This window comes from Schistosoma mansoni (genome assembly GCF_000237925.1).
Source record: "Schistosoma mansoni, WGS project CABG00000000 data, supercontig 0255, strain Puerto Rico, whole genome shotgun sequence".
Lineage (NCBI taxonomy): Eukaryota > Metazoa > Platyhelminthes > Trematoda > Strigeidida > Schistosomatidae > Schistosoma > Schistosoma mansoni.
In genome coordinates this window covers 21,199-41,015 of record NW_017386118.1, presented here as the reverse complement: position 1 = coordinate 41,015, position 19,817 = coordinate 21,199, and the positions used below count along the sequence as shown (strand labels likewise).

At 32.0% G+C, this 19,817-nt stretch overlaps 1 protein-coding gene across 2 annotated transcripts; it reads left to right on the top strand.

The window, feature by feature from the left end:
• Nucleotides 1-9,864: 9,864 nt before the first annotated feature.
• Smp_180320.1 (egg secreted protein ESP15-like) lies at nucleotides 9,865-19,677 on the top strand (the record flags this gene model as incomplete). Of its 2 annotated transcripts, XM_018792524.1 has the most annotated exons (11): nucleotides 9,865-9,997; nucleotides 10,568-10,582; nucleotides 11,219-11,233; nucleotides 14,050-14,064; nucleotides 14,179-14,193; nucleotides 14,956-14,973; nucleotides 15,702-15,710; nucleotides 16,021-16,047; nucleotides 17,045-17,065; nucleotides 18,905-18,919; nucleotides 19,507-19,677. In XM_018792524.1, 11 exons carry the CDS (start codon nucleotides 9,865-9,867, stop codon nucleotides 19,512-19,514), a joined length of 291 nt encoding a protein of 96 aa, XP_018644487.1. In that variant the 3' UTR covers nucleotides 19,515-19,677. The 2 variants fall into 2 exon arrangements, with proteins under 2 accessions (XP_018644487.1, XP_018644488.1); XM_018792525.1 differs by lacking the exons at nucleotides 18,905-18,919; nucleotides 19,507-19,677 and having other exon boundaries at nucleotides 15,702-16,047; nucleotides 17,045-17,161.
• Nucleotides 19,678-19,817: the final 140 nt, after the last annotated feature.

Here is a 19,817-nt window from a genome sequence, read left to right as displayed (position 1 = left end):
TTACATCGATATCTGTAATGGTAATAGCATAATCACATATATATACATAGATTTTCCAGTAAAATGACATTGTTCAAGAAAAAGTTTAAGTTCAATATATTGAATTACTGACATTCTGTCATCCATAATTTCATACGTCTCTTTAAGGAACCAGTAAGGTCACAAGACAAAAAGTCACGTTTCATAATATTATAGATGTATAATTCCGATGAATAATTTTTAAACGATGTTAATTATCTTTATTCTACCGGTGTAATGAGTGATACAAGATCATTTTGCTAGTTATACCATATCTATATGATACCGAAATTCTGGATAATTTGGCTTCAAAACAATTGGTTAAGTAGTATATAACTGACTGCTAGCTTATTGGATTAACATTGGATTTCCCAATCTACGACTACAAAGCTCTTTAATGACTTTGACTGAGATCTGTTAAAAAAAGTTTATTAGAAAGTAACATAGCGTAATAAAATGCAAATACCAAGAAAAACAACCGTACAAGGCTTGTCTGAAATAGTCAATGTCAGTATCCCTCAAGATAACTTTGATTCTGATTCTCACTTATTCATTCAGAGAAACTTTGTGATCTTGTACACGGACTAACTATAGAGGATAACTGACAACTTGAATGTTTTGTGTCTTTGTTTTGTTGTTTTCCGGTATTACTTAACAATGAATATTCATGATCCATCCAGAAATCAAACATAGTTCATTCAGAGATCCCTGCTATCAGAAAACACCAAAACAACCTAGTTCACATCCAACGGTTTATATGAAAAGCATCGGTATACTCTGGAAATTAGGCGGCCATCATCCACTGCAATTAGTGATATTTATCCTACATTCAACTTACCTAAACACTAATGATCACTACTCGTGACTAGGAGTTAATCATTTTTAGGTATTTGGTGTTAAAGCATACTGACTTTAGAGACAAATGTATTTACCAGTCCGTGCAATCATCAACGATAGACAATAGCTTTATTCACATTCCAGATATTAAATTTTGTATCATCATTATTGTACATATGTATCGGGCAAATAATTTCTGCATACTAGTTTGATAAATAAGCAAAAGCTATAAACATGTATACAAACATTTTCATATCCAATACTGTTTATTAAGGTCCAAACCCACTGTTTCACTTGTTATTTATCAATGATAACATTCACACCAAAACTAAGGCCCTAGATCATAGCATAAGTTATTTGTTACCAGGTGAAAACATGTTTGTAATATGTTAACCTCACAAATAATTAGTGAATATAATCACAATGTACCTGAGAAGATCGTTAGAAACAAACTTTAATGCCGAAAAGCTGTTGATCCATGAAATTAATTAAACTTTGTTCGACTTAAGCAAAGATGGATAGTGGCTAGCAGTGGAATCCAGGACGCCCGTTTCGTCCTATTTGGGACTCGTCAGCTGGATGTACCTGCATCTCAGAGTTGACATTCACTCTGGGACTAATCAATGGGAAGATTTAAGCAAACAATACCAAATGAATTTTTTGGACTTAGTTTTAGTAAACTTATTTCAAAATTTGCAACTCAGGAAATTCTTTTCACTATAAAATGGTGTGTGCTATAAAACTAAGTAGGTTATTAATATCCCGATTATAAATAGTAATTTTTGTAACATACTTTAGAAACTAAACGTTTATAGTTTAAAACGTACTACAACATTTATTTCCTAATACAAGTAAGGGATACATTTAAAAAATTAAACTAATAATCCTCATGTCTAAGCTCCAAAGTGTACCTGCTGTTGTCATTCAATGTTTTGTAATATTTACCTTCGTTGACTTTAACCTGTCATACAACGACATAAACAGATGTGGACGCTTCATGCTGTATAATTACCTGAGCAACATAGATATTCTACAGTGATCCATCTCATAGATGAAATCTCGCATTTGTAAATGAGTCAGGAGTTTTGTGGATTCAGAATAGGGTAGTCCGACACAAATCGACGACTATCCATCAGTAAGATAAGCATCGATCAAGAGCATACCTAGATTACATATGCTCCTCATTACATTCCGTAAATCAGTTTAATTAAATACCCTTGCTTATAGAAATCTTTGTTACCTAGTGACTGATTTACTGTGAAATATTTTTCTGAGAAAAGCCGATAAAAATTTCGAACACTATCACGAAAGTTTTGTGGTTGTTAGTCGTCAATATTCCACGTAGGTACGTTTTCTTATCTGCAAGATTATCTTTCAAATTTGATTTGAACAAAGACCAAAAGATTCCATTCAATCTTACCAGCTATTTGATTTAATCTTAAGAAATAATAACTTTGAAGTATCCGGTCGTGCTACCTCTAAACGGAAATGTTGATGTTTCACTTGTGAATGTTTTATGCAAATAATGAAAGTCGTTCATACATTGCTCGACTTACCGTCGCATTGAATAGCTTTTTTAAATAATCAGCATAGAAATTTAGGCATTTTTCTTGAAAAATTTATTTTCACATATATCTAACACCAAAGAAATAGTAAACGAAATGTAACTACAAGTAGGTGGTGTCAGTACCTCTTCTACGAAATGTTTTAGATGTAAATCGTGCTGCAGGAAGAAAATAGAAGTGTTCGGTGTTTCATAATTTCAAATTCAATTAAAGTAACGTGATTAGTGTTCAACTAACCACTGACTTCAACTGATGATTTATAACGAGGAGTTCAACTAACATCGGCAGTTAAAGGTTAATTGAAATAATATATCAAGTATATTTCAGTGATTGAGAACGGATTTGAGAATCAGTATTTGTGAGATATATATTATGTCGAAGAAATGAAAAACTTCATATACGTGGCGCTGTAATCAAACCTTCATCTTCTATTTTTCCTAAATACGTCAACTGTTATTCGCCAATAGTGAACAAGTGTTGAGTGTTCGATGTAATGTGTCTTACTTATAGTACGCTTCATATTATTCTTTTACGAAGAAAGTAAAATTCTTCTGATAAAATGACAAAATCTGTTAACTTAAGTCTTCGTTACTTCCATTCTAATACATTTAAATGTCTATCAAGTGACTCACCCCATGTAGTACCTGCCAGTTGAAATGTGTAATATTGAGTGAAATTGTACAATACACCTTTCAAAATCAATAATGTGTTATATTTTGAGATGGTGGAGCAGATTTGTAGCTCAGGTAGATGATTTTGATGTAGTTTTGTTCTCTGAATTGAATTGTTTGACCGTGGATCTTTCATCGTCCTTCTCATGATATCTTTCAGAAGAACAATGAAGGCTCCACTACCAAACCATTCAGTTCAGAGAACAAAACTCCATCAAAATGTGTTAGATTACATGTATCCGTTCATAGAATTAATTAACAAACAACCAATCCTAACCATGTTTTACTTCCATTGAGATGATATTAATAAGTTAAATATAAGTGAGTTCAACATCTTTTTGTAGATAATTCATCTCGATGCATTGATATAATATTGTCAACAATGTTTTCTTCAAAATCACATATTTCTGTTTACTACATACCATGCATTCTTTTTGATAGCATTTTTTCCAATTACTTTGTAGTTGAATGCCAATAAGAAGATAATGACCTAACAGCTTATATATGAATAACAGGATATCCGGAAGCGATTCTAGAAGAACGTGAATTTTGTAATTTTGATTTATTCGTTCATGTCGATGATGCTGTTAGATATGAAAGCAAATTACGGAAAACACTAAAAGTTCCCATAAGAATCAAGAGCTTCTTCTCAAAATAATACGGTGCAACACTAATTTTATCATTTAGATTGTTATTTGAGTTTAGCAAATTTTACTGCATTATTTGAATAATCTATTACTGATGCATACTGTTTTTTTGTGTTAATTAAGTGGTTCACTTTCTGTCTTCACTTAAAACATCAATCGTTGAGCTTATAACATAATCTGTTCACAGATTACATCTTATCCATAAATTTAGTTTCTATTCCCTAAAAGAACGAAGATTCAATGAATATGTTCGTGCAAAAATCAAAAGGAGAAATTATAGACAGAACATTTTTAGTACTTAAACGACAAATGAAAACAATTTTCTGACGCTCTGAAGTCACATTTTCAAATTAAAATTGTATCCTACAACTGAATTATAGGATAGTTGATTGTGCGATTATGTTCAAATCCTCATGTATGAAAATTGTTTGTGAGTAATAAGATTGATAATAAAAATGAAGAGTAGGATAAAATAATCATCTTAATTGTGCTCATATCACCTACAGTCATAAAATCTCATCAACTTACATTTACAAACTGGAACAAGTATCTGTATTAAACAGACAATCAGTAAACAACTTGTACCAAATAGTTTCATATTGTTGTACTAACAATGAATGTTTCTCATCGTTCTTATTCTATTTATACATTTATATCACAGCATACAGAATGTCTGCGTGACTTAAATGTGCTTATTTAATCTTTATTTTTGATTAATCGAATTAATGTGAATAATAATAATAATATGTGCTGATCTACAAACTTGGATTTATGAAAAATTTTTTGTGTTTTTATTAATCTTATGAATGATCTATTTTTCCATAGATACTGTGATAATCACTAAAATATGAATGATTGCTAAATAAACTCATCTACAATATACATGCTTTATACATTAACACACTCACCACATACATACACAACATACAATTCCACATTATTCATAGGAACTGTATAGAGTCTTTTGAGAAAGACAGTTATTTGTGAGATTATATTCACCTTTCTTCCTAATGTAAATATAAAAACAGTAGAACTTGAGCATATTGAACAATGACAAAAAGCTTTCATATATTGCGTTTTGGAATGGATATACAAATAAAATAATCTTAAATAACTATATTGACATTTTAGTACAGAAGAATGCCTTCCCGTACAGACAGCATATGGAATATATGCGTAGAGTTGAATACCTAAGACTTTCATATCCATGTGACAATGTGAAATAAATGGTAAATTTTCTTGATGGTTTTTTCTAACTAAATGTAAACAACTGCATTTCTTCCTGAAAGATCAGGAATCAGATATATACTTCCATGAAATTCTATCCAATTAGTTCTTTACCTAACTATGAATGCACCGATTTTGAAACACAATAGTTTAAAGGATGTCATACGCAAGCTACTCGATAACTAGAAGATAAAAACATTATCAACCCATTCTTCATTTTCACTCGTAAAATAACTAGTTCTTTTTCTAAAACTCCACTCCTTTTTATAAACTTCCTCATTCTACAGTGAAATAGTTGGGAATTAATTGAAGATTTATTACTCAACGATTCTTCATTTGACCAAATTGTCTGTGTTTTCTCAAAACACAATAATAATCCTCTACGTAAAAGTTATTGTGACAACAAGATATTTCGCTTCAGTGATTCGAATTACCACGTGTACAGAGATTAGGTTTTTATGAAATCTTAATTAATAATAAACCATGTGATTAGAATTTATCGGATAGACTATGTCTTTTCATCAATGTATATGCAGCAGGAGAGCATAATCCGTCTTACTGGTATGTGACTACACCGATTTTCATTTGCTACGTGCTACTTAGTGTGATTAATTCAAAATGCATTGCGCAAATATATCACATAATTCTAATAACCTTCGCTTTCTCATTGCATTATCGTATTTACATCTATTATTGTTCTGTGGTGACCACAAAGGGACAATTTTTAATCACTTAGATTCTTTTTTCTCCTTATTCTATCATATGTTCCATCCTGATTAGTGTAGTTATCGAAAACTCAGTAGACCTTAAACTTTTCTTACAACTTACTGGAAACCAACTTATGAAAGTTATATAATGCTCATCCATTGATGACTTTCTGTTTATCAACTTTTGAAAAAACGACTGAATCGAGAAAATCAACCATCTCAAGCATCCTGTTTATTGGTCTTATTTCAAACAGACTGATGCATAGTAACAAGAAGTTCAGGAAGTCAATGATACGCCATATTTTAAAAGCAAAACAAATAACATGACTTTAACAACAAACGAACTTCTTTTTTTCTTCAATACCGCAGCTGACAATTAAATTAAATTATACACACATGAAAATCCGTTATTATTTTCACACTTTGACAGCATTTTGCATTTATCACATATCTCACATTTTATGATTCACGTTGTTGATTTTAATTATAACAGTAAAGAAAACCAGAAAAGACTGCCGGGGAAAACATTGAAATCATTCAAATGTCAGCGGATAAGCTTGCATGAAAATATCAGTTGAACATATAGTGTCTTCTGAATACCCGAAGATCAGTTTCTGTCAAACCATTCATGCAAATATATGAAGTAGAAATTCAGTTTATAATTAACAAACGTAATTAAATAAATCAAAATATAATGCTTTCCGGCCGTTGAAGAGTCATATGAACGAAGATAATACATAGGTTTATTTTGCAGAGAAATTTCTGTAACTTTTCCACCTTTTTTTAACTGAGCAAGCTGTTAGTTATTTTGTTGAAAACACCAGTGGTACAAACAAAGAGTCATTATTTGCCAGAGAAACATACGAAGATGAATAATTATCAGGTATTGGTTTTTCTGACAAATACATTAGAAACAAGAGTACTAACAAACAATATATTATAGTTAGTAGATATAATAAAAATATAGATAGTGAATACTGGTATTATTGAGAAATGGGAAGTTTTTTTTGCTTTGTAAGAATGCTTCAATCTTGAGCTTACAACCTTGGAAGAAGTTCACGTGACTAGTTTTTTCATTTGTAGAATGCTACTCCGAGAATGCAAGGCTTTATGATTTTCAAGAACTCCTGACTACTTTGGGACTTAGCTTCAGATTATTCCATATATTTTCTTTGACTGATCCTGTTATGTATTCAATATCAATTAATAACGAGATGTAAAATGGCTTTGTACATATATATATATATCAGGTTAAGTAATTAGGCTAGCCATTTGTACATAAACAGAGTTTACAGAAGGTTGGAATGTAAAGTGTTGTGTAGTGGGTTGATTAATGTATGCATTAAGAAGGTATTTTGTAGACTGATGAATAAAAGGAGAAAAAGGTAGACAAATCCACATAGAAGTACATGCAAATGTGTAAATGTACATAGATTAAAGTACAAAATAATTAATCGGATTAAAAAGAAATAATAAACAGTCACATAAAAACCATATGTTCTATCACTCATTCGACTCATTAAATACAGAGTATATAAATGGTGTAACGAAGAAGTTGGATTAGTTTATACACAACAATATGATAATACCTGTCAAAAACTGTTTGGCAATCTTCTGTCTCATACAGCTTGTTGTATTTTCAAAATGTAAGTTAATGAAATGTTGTAGTTAGAACGGTATGATTTAAACTAAAATTATCATACTTCCTCTATTTTCGATCATGAGTTTGCGTATACTCACAATCAAGGAGCAGCGAACAGTCTTAGTTCAGATGGTAGATTAGTTGAGACATAAAGTTTGGATTATTTGTCCAAGCATAGACAGCCTAAAATTCGCTTTCAATCATCATCTAAGTATTATTTTTTTATTGATAATGGCTTTATTCAATATTATATTTTTGGTACAATATAGAATTTTTAGCACAAAGTATTTCAACAAGTTTTCTTGTTTTATTTCTTGACCGATCCTGACGAAAAATAATGAAACCTTCTAGTGATACTGAGAAACCATATTGTAAACCATTTAACCAGAATTCTTGAATTATGGTTACATCACAATTACGATACATGTCTAGACTTAGAAGGAATTGAATACAGCCCAGCTTGGCAACTACTGATGACCATTTAGATGTTAGAAGTTCAGGAATTCACTTCTGAATAATGTTTTTTTTCAATGCATATTGCCAGCCACTATGATATCTCAGACCTCACTTTTTGTAACTTGTACAGTGATAGGTCGTAAAATTTTCTCAAATACACCTGAATAGATTATGCCATTAATAGACATAATGATGTGTTAAAAAAAACTAAAACAGATAACTTGTCGATATATCTAGATGAAAGGAACAGGTATGTTAGATATTCAGATAGGGCGCCACTAATTGCCATTTTCTACAGGCATTGATGATGTTCAGAGCTTATTTCCTTCGACAAGCAATCCGCACTGCAAACGACACATGAAACTTCGTATATTTTTTTTGAAATATCGGAATTTGAAACTCAGAAGGTGAATTACGTGGCCCATTTAAAAAGCACCAGAAGCCACCAACAGATTATTCTAATAACACAACAACGATCGTTAGTTTTAAACCATAATACAACTATTAGAATCGGTGTTGGGTTGCGCTACTCTTTAACAAATCCTTATTTCTTTAGCAAAAACTGTGTGCTTCAAAACTTTACTCTCTTATCCCGAAGCGCTGTTGTGATACAGCTAAAAACGTTTTGAAAAATTCACATCTGTCTAGTACAGTGATAAACACTTATTGCTAACACTGTGTCTGTGTATACATAAATGTGCAAACAGACAGTCAGGTCAATATTTTCCTGGAACTGCTCAAATAAAATGCAAATAAAAGGGACTAGTGATGAACAATATGGTGACAAGAAGTAGGTGGACTACGATTGAAATTAATAGAAAGATAAAATGCAGAAAACAAGAACGACGTTTATCAACCATGCCGAAATATAAATTATTTAGATATTTGTTAACGAATTAACTTAATACTAATGTTGGACTTAATAGTTTCAAATAAATCGAGCATTGGTGGAGGGTTAATAACAAACATATTTTTGTTATATCCCAATCAGTAGAAAAATTGTATTTATAACACTTCGTTACTTAATTCTTAGTGCTGATCGAATGCTATCGATCAAGTTGCAATGCGGCCACCAGACTAGGTGGCTCGACACTGCGTGCACTATATATATTGAGGTAATACGAAGTGGTAACGTCTCTGACTGTGAAGCTGAGTGACACGGGATCGAATCCGCCAGGGAGAATCAGTTCCCTCAAGATTACAGGTATACCTTGCTGACGAGTGCCAAGTAGCACGAAACCCGGGTCCAGGGTTTCCTGTTGACCACCTCCAACCACCATCTTACCTCGAAACATATTTTTGTTATATCCCAATGAGTAGGAAAATTATATTTATAACATTTCGTTACTTAATTTAAGCTGCTTCTTCAGAGTGAATTTTGGTTATTTATTTCGCTTAATTTTGAGAACGTTTATGGATGTCAAGTGCTGAGAAGCATCTTTGGTTGTGAGATTACAAGTTTGCTTTTCCTCAGATCAGTGAACTTCATAAAAGAATCGCATGAACTCAGTCAACTCAGGACTGTTAGCCGATGAGATATGACAGTCACAAGTTAACAGTAACAAATAAAACAATTAGTCTGTTTTACATTTATTTCTACCAATAACTTACGAACTTGTATAATTTTGTGTTTTGTATATTTGCACGTAATTACCTTGCATCAAGGCTAAACGTTCATAGTTCAGACTCCAAATCAGTTGCGAAATAAATTTCAGAATGCCATTAAAATTCTTTTGCTTAATAGTCACTTGATAACATTAACAATTTTATTTTGGAGTGTTGGCTATAAATAACCAAATTTTTTAACACAAACTATATGAGCCTAGATTTCATATTCTGACCTAGTCACACCATTTCACTTACCAATTTAAGAAACTGAAATCATTATCATACAAAGCAGAAAATGTCCATAAACTGACAGTGTCATAAATTTGATAATTTACGGTTTCAATGGGAATTTAAAACGAACCAAAGTATGGGACTTACGGGACAATATTTACGACTTAAATCCATGACCATATATTAAAACTCTCGATGAATCTGTTTCATTCAGCTAAACGTGAATTATTGAGATCCTCGTCTTTGTGAAAGGTTATGCATGGCATTTGGTGTAAAGTGCCTGTTTCTGTGGTAATATGGATTCATTCAACTCTTTTCCAGTTTACTTTTAAAGTCTTTTATGAACTCAAACAAAACAATACATTTCCATTACCAGGTGATGGTTGGAGTGAGTTATTTCAATGGTGTTTTTAAAGTGTTTTGTTTTAAAAGTCATTCAGTCAACTAATGCAGATATGTTATTTTTTTAACATTTTTGATACCTAATGTCAGTTTCTTCCAGGTGTGTAAAACACAAAACACACTTGAATTAAAATGCTTCTCATTCAACACTGGAAAGTTGTTAGCTAGAAAGGAATAATACTTGGCTAATTTGTGATAAACAGAAGTTGGCAGAATTCTCAATGTTTCCGTTATGAGATTTCGATGTTGTTCAAAATAATCTACCTCAAAAACAAATTCACAGTTGCACTCATACTTATTCAGACATTATGGATATATATATATACCTAACTAATTTATGTTATTCAATGTTATTTGAACTGCACTTCCTTAAATATCAATTATTTGAATCCTTATTTAGTTAGTCGCTTGACAAATAACTCATTCTATATGATATATGTGTATATGACATTAAGAAGAAACAATCAGGTTTACACCATTTTTGGCGGTAGGCACATGTAAAATCAAATAACTTGAACAAAATACATGAATATCAACTTTAAATATTTTCAAACAGCAATCACATGCAACGGTAAGTTTCGAAGTTGGTTAATTCCTGTTTTTTCAATGGATCAGGTAGGATGTCTGTACGAATGTAAAGACTCCTATTAAGTGAACTACAAATGACAAACCATGACAGGAATATTTAGACACTTATTGATTTTATTCTCGACCCTTAATTCAAGACTTTAGTTTAAATCATACTAAATTTAATTTAATTTGAATGAAAAAGGTTCTTATCAGCTTACACTGTCAACTTATTTAATCTACAGAAAAGAAATAAAACGCACTTAAAACCTGTGTATGTACTTAGACGATTGATATCTTGCTAACGAATAATTACTGAATGTAACTGACTGATCACAGCACTTTTCACATGATTCTTGATTTCATTTGTGGATATGACACTTCGTCTAAGTTATAAGTCGCTTGGACCGATGTACTCACGTATTAGGCTCTACTCACGTTTGATGGAATGACTGATAACATTTGTCTGATCTATGAATAAGCCTTAATAGGCCATCTTAATCAGTAGATATTATTATACAAGCAGATAAAATCCAACAAAAACGAATGACACTAAGCATAATATCATAATGCAATGTTTCGAATTATTACATTCACACATTCAAGTTGGAACTTTCAATTCATCTGTCACATTTCACAGAAACATATTGTTGTGGTATGTTTAATTTATATCATGTTTTTTGTTTAAATTGAATAAATTTATTGAGGCGAAATCGATAACTTCTTGGTTTTTAATGTTTGCAATATTCTCTAATTGAAAAATGGTTACGGAGCTATATACTTTCAAAGTCCAATTATCATGATCTAAATAATTCACATTTGTTTATTTCCATTGGATTTCATTACACTGGGTTTTCGAGGTATGCCCTGTGGAGGTCATAATATTTGCCTTATCATCGGTCACTTTTGTTAACACACATAAATGATAAATGAAATAGTAATCCTCGGTTCCGTCAAGCAGATAGTTTCATACTCCTTAAATAATGTAGCTCTGCAAGTGTACAGAAATATGTACACTGCTTGTTGAACCTCATCAAACCAGCGCCCAGCAAATATTTGTAGAACACGTGCTGACAATTACCGTAGCTAAACACATTACAAAATGTAACTAGCGTACACGTGAAACAAGCTGTTGTTGATGCATGTAGTTGTAGAGGTTGTTGAATCCAACGATTCTCACAATGCCTGTCTCTGGTAGAATATTCCTAGAATCAAAAACCTTGACTAGAAGTGCTCAGTCATCCCAGACGTTAGATAAATACCACCAATTGAAATGAGTGAATTCTCAAGAATTCTTGAAATAAGTGACATCGGCAGCCACTGTGTGGATACTTAGTGGTTTGTAGATTAACTGCTAGCTGCAGGCTCAGGAGTGAGAATTGATCTCGATCTTTCAGTAGTCTATGGCCAACACTGAGTAGCGCCCTAATTTTTCTTAGATTCCGATAATCATGGAAATAAAATGTTATCAACTGAATAAGTGGCAGTTTTATGTCGTTATGCTTAGCGGATATAGACATCATGTACATATTGACTCTGTCTAGTCCAGTCCCGTTCCTTTACATTTGTATATGCATTCACGTTTGTTTTTTAATCTAAATCCTTAATTTAATAGATGAAATCCCAGAAGCATAGTTATATCTGATAGATTGAGAAACTCAAAGTTGTTCTTATGAATAGAAAATGAAATGTGTGTATCACTTACCGTTCATCATATCATCACGAAACCGGAAAATTTACCAAATAATAATACTATTTGCACTCTGTAGAACCATTATAGCGAGCGTTTTGTAGTGTTCAGTGCAAAAAAGGAAAGGGCACTCCATGTGCTATTTTAACTTAAATAACCTATAAGCACTAACGTTTTAACTAGTGCAATAAAATTTAAGCAAATTTGTTGGATTTCTGAAATTCGGAATCATATAATAATCCTTGTGTGACCATCACTATGACTGAATGATAATCACTGTACACAAACTACACTCGTTGGCTACATAAAATCGTTTGCAACTTGAATCGATACTAAATTTAATCTACCCGTGACATTTATAAACAATTCGGCTTACTTCCAAAATACAATTCACATTTAAAAGTTAGTAAAGAAATATAGCAACTCCCAGAATTCAGAAACTCGCAAATCATATCCTCGATGATTTTGTTCACAGTTACCATTGAATTGTGTCTTTTGTCAATAGTCATATTTTTTATAGAAGTTTATGATAATACTGTTATACAATACGATAAATTTCCTCTTTGTGGTGTTTGAGATTTGCAGGCCAAGTGGATGATTTCAGTGAAGTTCCGTTCTCTAAGCTGGCTGGTTTGATCATGAAACTAACGTTGCTTTTCTAAACATTATTATGAGCACAAACTTCAAGTACAAGCAAAATATATGAATTTCTCCACGTCTGACTAACAGCTTGTCCTGTTGGTCTCGACCATGATTTCCTATTATTGACCCTTAACTTCTCATTGCCTACATCATTATTTTGGTTATCTCTCTTTCTGATCTGATTTTTCGTCTCATAGTTGTCCATGATTTTTCTTAATTGGTCGATAAGTTGAAAACAGCTTCCACCTGAGGTTTGTGATGATGTTGTTCAGAAGAACAATGAAAGCTCTGCATCCAAACCATCCGGTTCAAAGAACAAAACTCAGTCTACAAATCTTCTCCACCATTGTTTAATGGTCTTAACGGACAGGACAGGGAGAGCAGTTACTTTTTTGAGGACCAGAAAGGATTCCGAAGTTGACGCAAATCTGCTAGTGGTGTTTGAGGTGTTACTGGCTTAGCACGGGAACAAGGTCATATAAGTCGGTATTCTAATGGCTGGTTTCGTCACGTATTATTTGAGAGGAGCGAAAGTCAGCAACATTCTTTTCATTTTTCCGTGCTAGGGTTGTGGTGCAATGTGCTCTGGCCTTCTAAAATAAAAATTGTACGCAGTAGGTTTTGTCCGTGATCTGGTTGTTGCTACGGTAATTGAGAATTCAATCTGTATAAGTTGACTTTTGATATATTTTAGTCTTCAGTTTTCCTGTTTAGGTTCTGGTATTCAATACATCTGAGGGTGGTATTTTGTTGTTCGAAATAATTTCAATTGTGGATTTTATATCATCGGAGACATTGTTGATCAAACTGTGGATGTTTTCAAGTTCATCCTTTTTGATCATGACAAAGCTTGTGTTGGTTATTTTGTTCAGGCGAACAATGAAAGCTTCACTACTAAACCGCCTAGCTCAGAGAACGAAACTACACTAGAATAGACTCATTTACCGAATATAAAAAGTCAGTTATATAATCTAAAGTCTACTACATATTGTTGAAAATATGGGACAGAAAAACTTTAAATATTGAAGAAATAAGTAAATTATTGACAGAACTTAGTTCACTGTTTACTTCTTAATCGCTAGAATTGAGGACCTGAATTACATATATTTAAATAATTTCTTTTTTCTTTTCTGAATCAGAAAACACCGATAATGGTATGTACTCTGTTATTTTAAAACCAATTGTTACTTTATACATGATCATATAGTTTCACTCAGATTTGAATAATTGTGACACTAATGATGACTAACAGCTAAATATTTCAATAGGGAAACTTTGTTGTGGTAAGTCAATTAGATGATCATACATATTAGAAATTGATTCGTAATTATTTCACAGTACAGTCACATACTTCAAGTTTATTAAAAAGTCATTCCATGTTACGAAAAATAGGCTATAGCTGAAGTAAAATACATCTTTAGCAAAGCTCATGAAACCGAGTTGTCTGTATGACCAAGTCCAACTATATTGAAAAGTAAACCTTATTCTACTGTTATTGGATTAAGGTAAAATACCATTGCTTCACTCAGCCCCTTAGAAATAGATCTAGATAGTATACTGTCTTGTAGAATTTTAGTCTATAACAATCGATAAGGCGAGTCGGTGTTGGAATTCTAATGGTTTGTAACTTGTTGAAATTTAACTTGAAACAGAATTCACTTTAAAATCAACTACTGGAATTAGATACCAGCAAGCATTGTCAGCTAGTTTTTTTTACTATTATCACAATGAAGGTACTTGTTCGTCTCTCAACGAGAGTGGTTCACTTATTGAGATAAAAATTACACCTATACTAAGAGATAAATCAGACTTAGATGTATGCAATATCAACTTCAGTACCGCCATGGAAATAGTGATGATGATTTTAGTTGCCAGATTCTCTGTCATTAGGTAACAGAGTTTTGTTTGTCGATTAAAATGTTTTGTCTACTTAATCCAAGAAAATAACTGTAAATATTTTCATTTCGGTTTCTTATACAAAGTATCGAGTCCTTTTTTGATTGAATAGTTTGATGGCTATTTTCATTCAAATTTCCGATCTCTAGATGGGGAGTATTGTTCTGGTATGTTTCAGATGAGATCCGGTGTTTTAGATAATAAATTCAAACAATAAAGTTGTTGGTACTCTAAATGGCCTGTGTCATAGCAATTGTAATTTAATTTTTAACATTTCGTATTATGAGTGTCTTACAGCTAAAATTTGTACATCGTAAAACTAAGAACTGTACATTAAACGGAATACCATATACTACTTGGTAAATAAAACTTTATTTTCGCTGTTTATTTGCAAACAAACCTCACTATATGACGCTTAATGCAACTGAATTTACGGTCACGATATGTTAATTTTATTACTAAAATTGAAACGTGTTAAGCTTTGCTGATTCGGCAAACATGTTGTGTTGTTTTTGTACTCATTCATGCAAGCATTATACGATGAAATCGATTCAACGTCGATTTGGCAACTACTTTCCACAAACTATTTATCATTTTATTTTCACTCCTTCATTTATGTCAATCTTCCATAGAACTAAAGTTTTAGTGCAATATAAAGGAATCACTGAAACTCTATTGAAGAATTCACTAAACCAGTGATCTAAAGCCTGCTTTAATGAAGATCACTAAAGCAGATTCGACGTTCATTATTGTTTACGTGTTTTGAGTTACTTATTATTTTTTGATAAAGTGTGTTGAACCGGTTGAAATAAGGAATATCACAATAATACAATCTACTTTATTTAAATTCACTTAATTTTAAACACTTTAATTTTCATTCATCTTGTCGCTGTAGCTTCAATAAGTAAGCTCGATCCACCGTTTTCTAACTGTTTTCAGTATGTATTTGTCAGTTGATTCGAACAGTTGAGGTGACGATGGCACAAGAGTAATTACTGAATTATAGTAACTGAGAACGTTTGATCTCAATGTTGAAATTATGGTACATTTCAAAGACGCTTCTACCTTTCCCACGAGTCAAACACTGTATTACTTATATTTGTTTCTCACACGATAGTATTCATTTTTACAAACATATCTCTTGGTTATCGATTTATTATACATTTCATTCTTTAGACAACTGATTAATAGTATTAACGATTCTCATCATGTAGGTAATCATCAAGATTTGACTAAACGTTGTAAGTGAATTTTACTATTGTTTTCATGCTTCTGTTAATTTAATTTATACAGATCCTAAAAACCAAACTCCCATAGACTCGGTGTTAGAAGCTTATAAACCTAGTATTAAATAATTGTATTCGTAGAATTAGTTTTCTCAGTTTCATATTAGAAATGAAGTAAATATGTGATATGTCTTCACTGTATTAATGCTGTTTACACAATTACAAGCAGAGATGAATGGTGATTTGATGCAATATTCATGAAATCTGCATAGGATGCACATAAACCAATAAATTTTTATTACCAAAAATTATAAATGGAACATTTGGTGTAATTTTCACATAAATCAGGACTCAGTAGCTGAGTGGACAAGGCGATGGCGTTTGAAGCGAATGGTACTGGGTTCGCGTCCCAGAGTGAACATCAACTCTGAGATGCAGGTACATCCAGCTGACGAGTCACAAATGGGACGAAACGCGCGTCCTGGATTCCACTGCTAACCACTATCCATCTTTGCTTAAAATGATTGTGAATTAAGACAATATCGAGGCAATACGTATAGTATGCATATATGCAGATAAGAGACTGATCAATTGCAGTTCTAAATATAAATGGAAAAATTCAAACAAAGAATACAAAAATGAATGTTTACACCATCGCTCAGATGAAAATGTAGTGTCAAAAAAAAGATTTTTTAAAACAATGCTTTAATATAGAACGTAAATGGTTGAAATTTAGACAAATAGCTGATCAGATGCTTATGGACGACAGTTTATTCATAGAAATACTTTTTAAATGTTCTGGACAGATTTTTTTAATGTACAGGTAGTTTCATCAGCTCGTGAACACGAGTTTAACCAGTAGATACCGCGTGTTGAAGATCCATTCAGGAAAAACAGAATTCCACGTTTAAGGAAGAAATATGTTGATAAATAATTGACTATGAGTGAAATGATTCTTTAGCAGGACGTGTCACATTGCGCATACTATACTCATTTTTATATCTTCATATAGACCAACAGAACCTTTTGATGAGTAAGCTTTTTTCAACATTTACGCTCGTATATTCGCTCACATTTATAGATATAATTTCATAAGATATGAAAACTATCTTAAAATAATTAGAGACACATTGAACACGAAAGCATAGTTGTGTTTCTGAATTTGTTCACAGTTGAATTTAAGTGGAGTTTCGCTCTCTGAGCTAAATGTTTTGGTCGTGGAGCTCCACTGTTCTTCTGAACAATGTCATCAGCACAAACCTCAGGTAAAAGTGAAGTGTTCGGATTTCTCCGCATATGACTCACACCTGGTCCTGTAGACCTCTATTTTTATTGGTTATTGTTGACCTTTAACCTATCATTCTCTATTTCATTTTGAGTGAATCTTTCATTGATTTGATTCTTGGTCTTATATTTCTCCATGATCCTTCTGCTTGGTTGGTACATTGGATCGACTTCAACGTATTTGTTGGTTGCTAACTGACCTGAGCCATGCTTCTAACAATTCTCAAGTGATTTTAGTATTCCCTCTATTCAAGATCTCAACAGTTTTCTAGTCAAATATGTGTCCACAGTTGTCCAGATTCATTGATATAAGCGAAGATATGTCATGGCGTTTGACCGTTAATTGATGTTTGTGCAGCTGAAGATAAAAGGGGAGTCAACTTTGTCAGTTCGAACATGTTTAGGAAGTGAACAAAACAACACCAGCTAATCAGTGAATATCAACAATAAGACAGAATAGTTGAAAGATATTGAATACATCTTTTATGGAAAGTATCACATATTAGTGTTTGTAGAGTTAGATAGCATAATCAGTTACTTCAATCAATCAACACCGTGAATCACCAAAGGTAACCTGATCCAGAGATATTTGTCAGTGGAAACTATAAATTCGAGTGAATTACATATAAGTGAGTAAGACATATGAACCAATTACTAGCATACGTGAACGTTTCATTCTACATGACAGTAGTAGGTATGTTGGTTAGTAGTGGTAGACAGATTGAATAGAAGCATTAACAATACCTTTTCGTTATATGAAGAGACATTTCTGAGAGATTAGTAGTGAAATGTACAAGAATGGTATCCTAATGAGAACTTCTGTACTTTGTAAATGTTATGTTATAATCTGTCACAACACATCCGAGAACAGTTGAATTAGTATCTTGTTCATTAGTGATTAGCGTTCGAACAAATTATATCATTTCAACGAACAAATCTTTTGCGAGACAAATTCATAATTTATAACATCACATAAACGGTTTGATACCCGTAACTTAACACCTAGATGTAGTCGAGTGTAGCCGAGTGCAGCCGAGTGCAGTAGATTTATTCGTCAGTTTGTTTTCTTCAATGCAGAATATTCCGTTTTAGCAATTATCTCAAAGAGAAGCTTTAGATAAGGAGGATATTATGTTTTTCTGTAGTCCATTAAAGTTGTTTTCGTGAATGTGTTCAAATATCATTCAACTGTTGCAACCAAATATTTTAACACTGTTAACTTGTGCTATCTCTTTCCATTGATTGTTCTCTCAATTTGCCAAGTTTAACATAATGTTCATAATTGGATATTGAATGCAGTGGTTCGATCAGATCTTTGTTTAGAACTAGTTCATTTTAGACACTGATTACAACACATACCTTCGAAATATTAAGAAACATCAAAACTCGATGAGTTGTCTGTTTAAATTCTGTAGGATTATCTTTTTTATCTCAACTGTAGCTTTCATCTTCTTCTGAATTCAAAACACCCTTATACACTCGAGGCTTTGTAGTCATTGAAATTCAGAGTTGTATCATTTTATTCTTACTGTTTAGTAAATATTCTACTAATGATATTATAAATTTAATACGCATTGTTTTTCCGTAGGCAAGAAGTTTAAAAGTAGGTTTTTCAGGTTTGATTGATGTCTTGTCAATTACTATTCACATAAAATGTATGATTATTTCAATAATCGGTTGAAAGCCACTTCAATTCCTACAGCATAAAGTTATGCTTTGTATTGATCTCAATATCATTTTGTTTCACATAGGCACATATATATATGAATTCTGATGAATCCTTCAATTAGTTGCTTGATAATTCTTAATGTATGTATATAAACAGAATCATATATTGAAGTTAAGTTTGATATTAACTGATTGTATGACTTGTGGCTTTTACATTGAATTCTTGAAGAAACAAAACACAATACAGAATTGGACAGAACTCTGACAATCCATTTATCACATATATATTTCTTCAAAGACAATGAAGAAATGATAACCTATTCAAAATTAATATATCGTTTAAAAACCGATAAATATCCGAATTTGTTAAGAAATATGGTAGCATGCATACAATACATTGCTTATTATCTATGTGAATGTGAACGTTTGAAACAATAAATATCAACTGATTGTTTACGAAAAACATTTCATGACTTACTAATGACTAATTAAATTCACTTTTTTCGTTATTTTTCATTGAAGTAATATAACGTTCAAAAAGATAAGTTGATCTAAACGAACTACGATTATTGATAAATGCAAAACTGAACGATGGCTAAATTATCCCTGTAATTTCTTAAAATTCATTGGACAAAAAAGTATTGCTTGTGGATGCTTTAATTTTATAATAATAAAACTATATTTTAGAAAGCAGTTCATTCTCTTTTGATTCCTAATAATAAAAAACAAAACACTAGAGAAATAATTATTGATAGTTATCCTGAAACCTAATTCAGACAGGGAGTTTAGGTAATCAAAACGATTTCTATTGAGGTATGTAAAAAAAGGGTTTA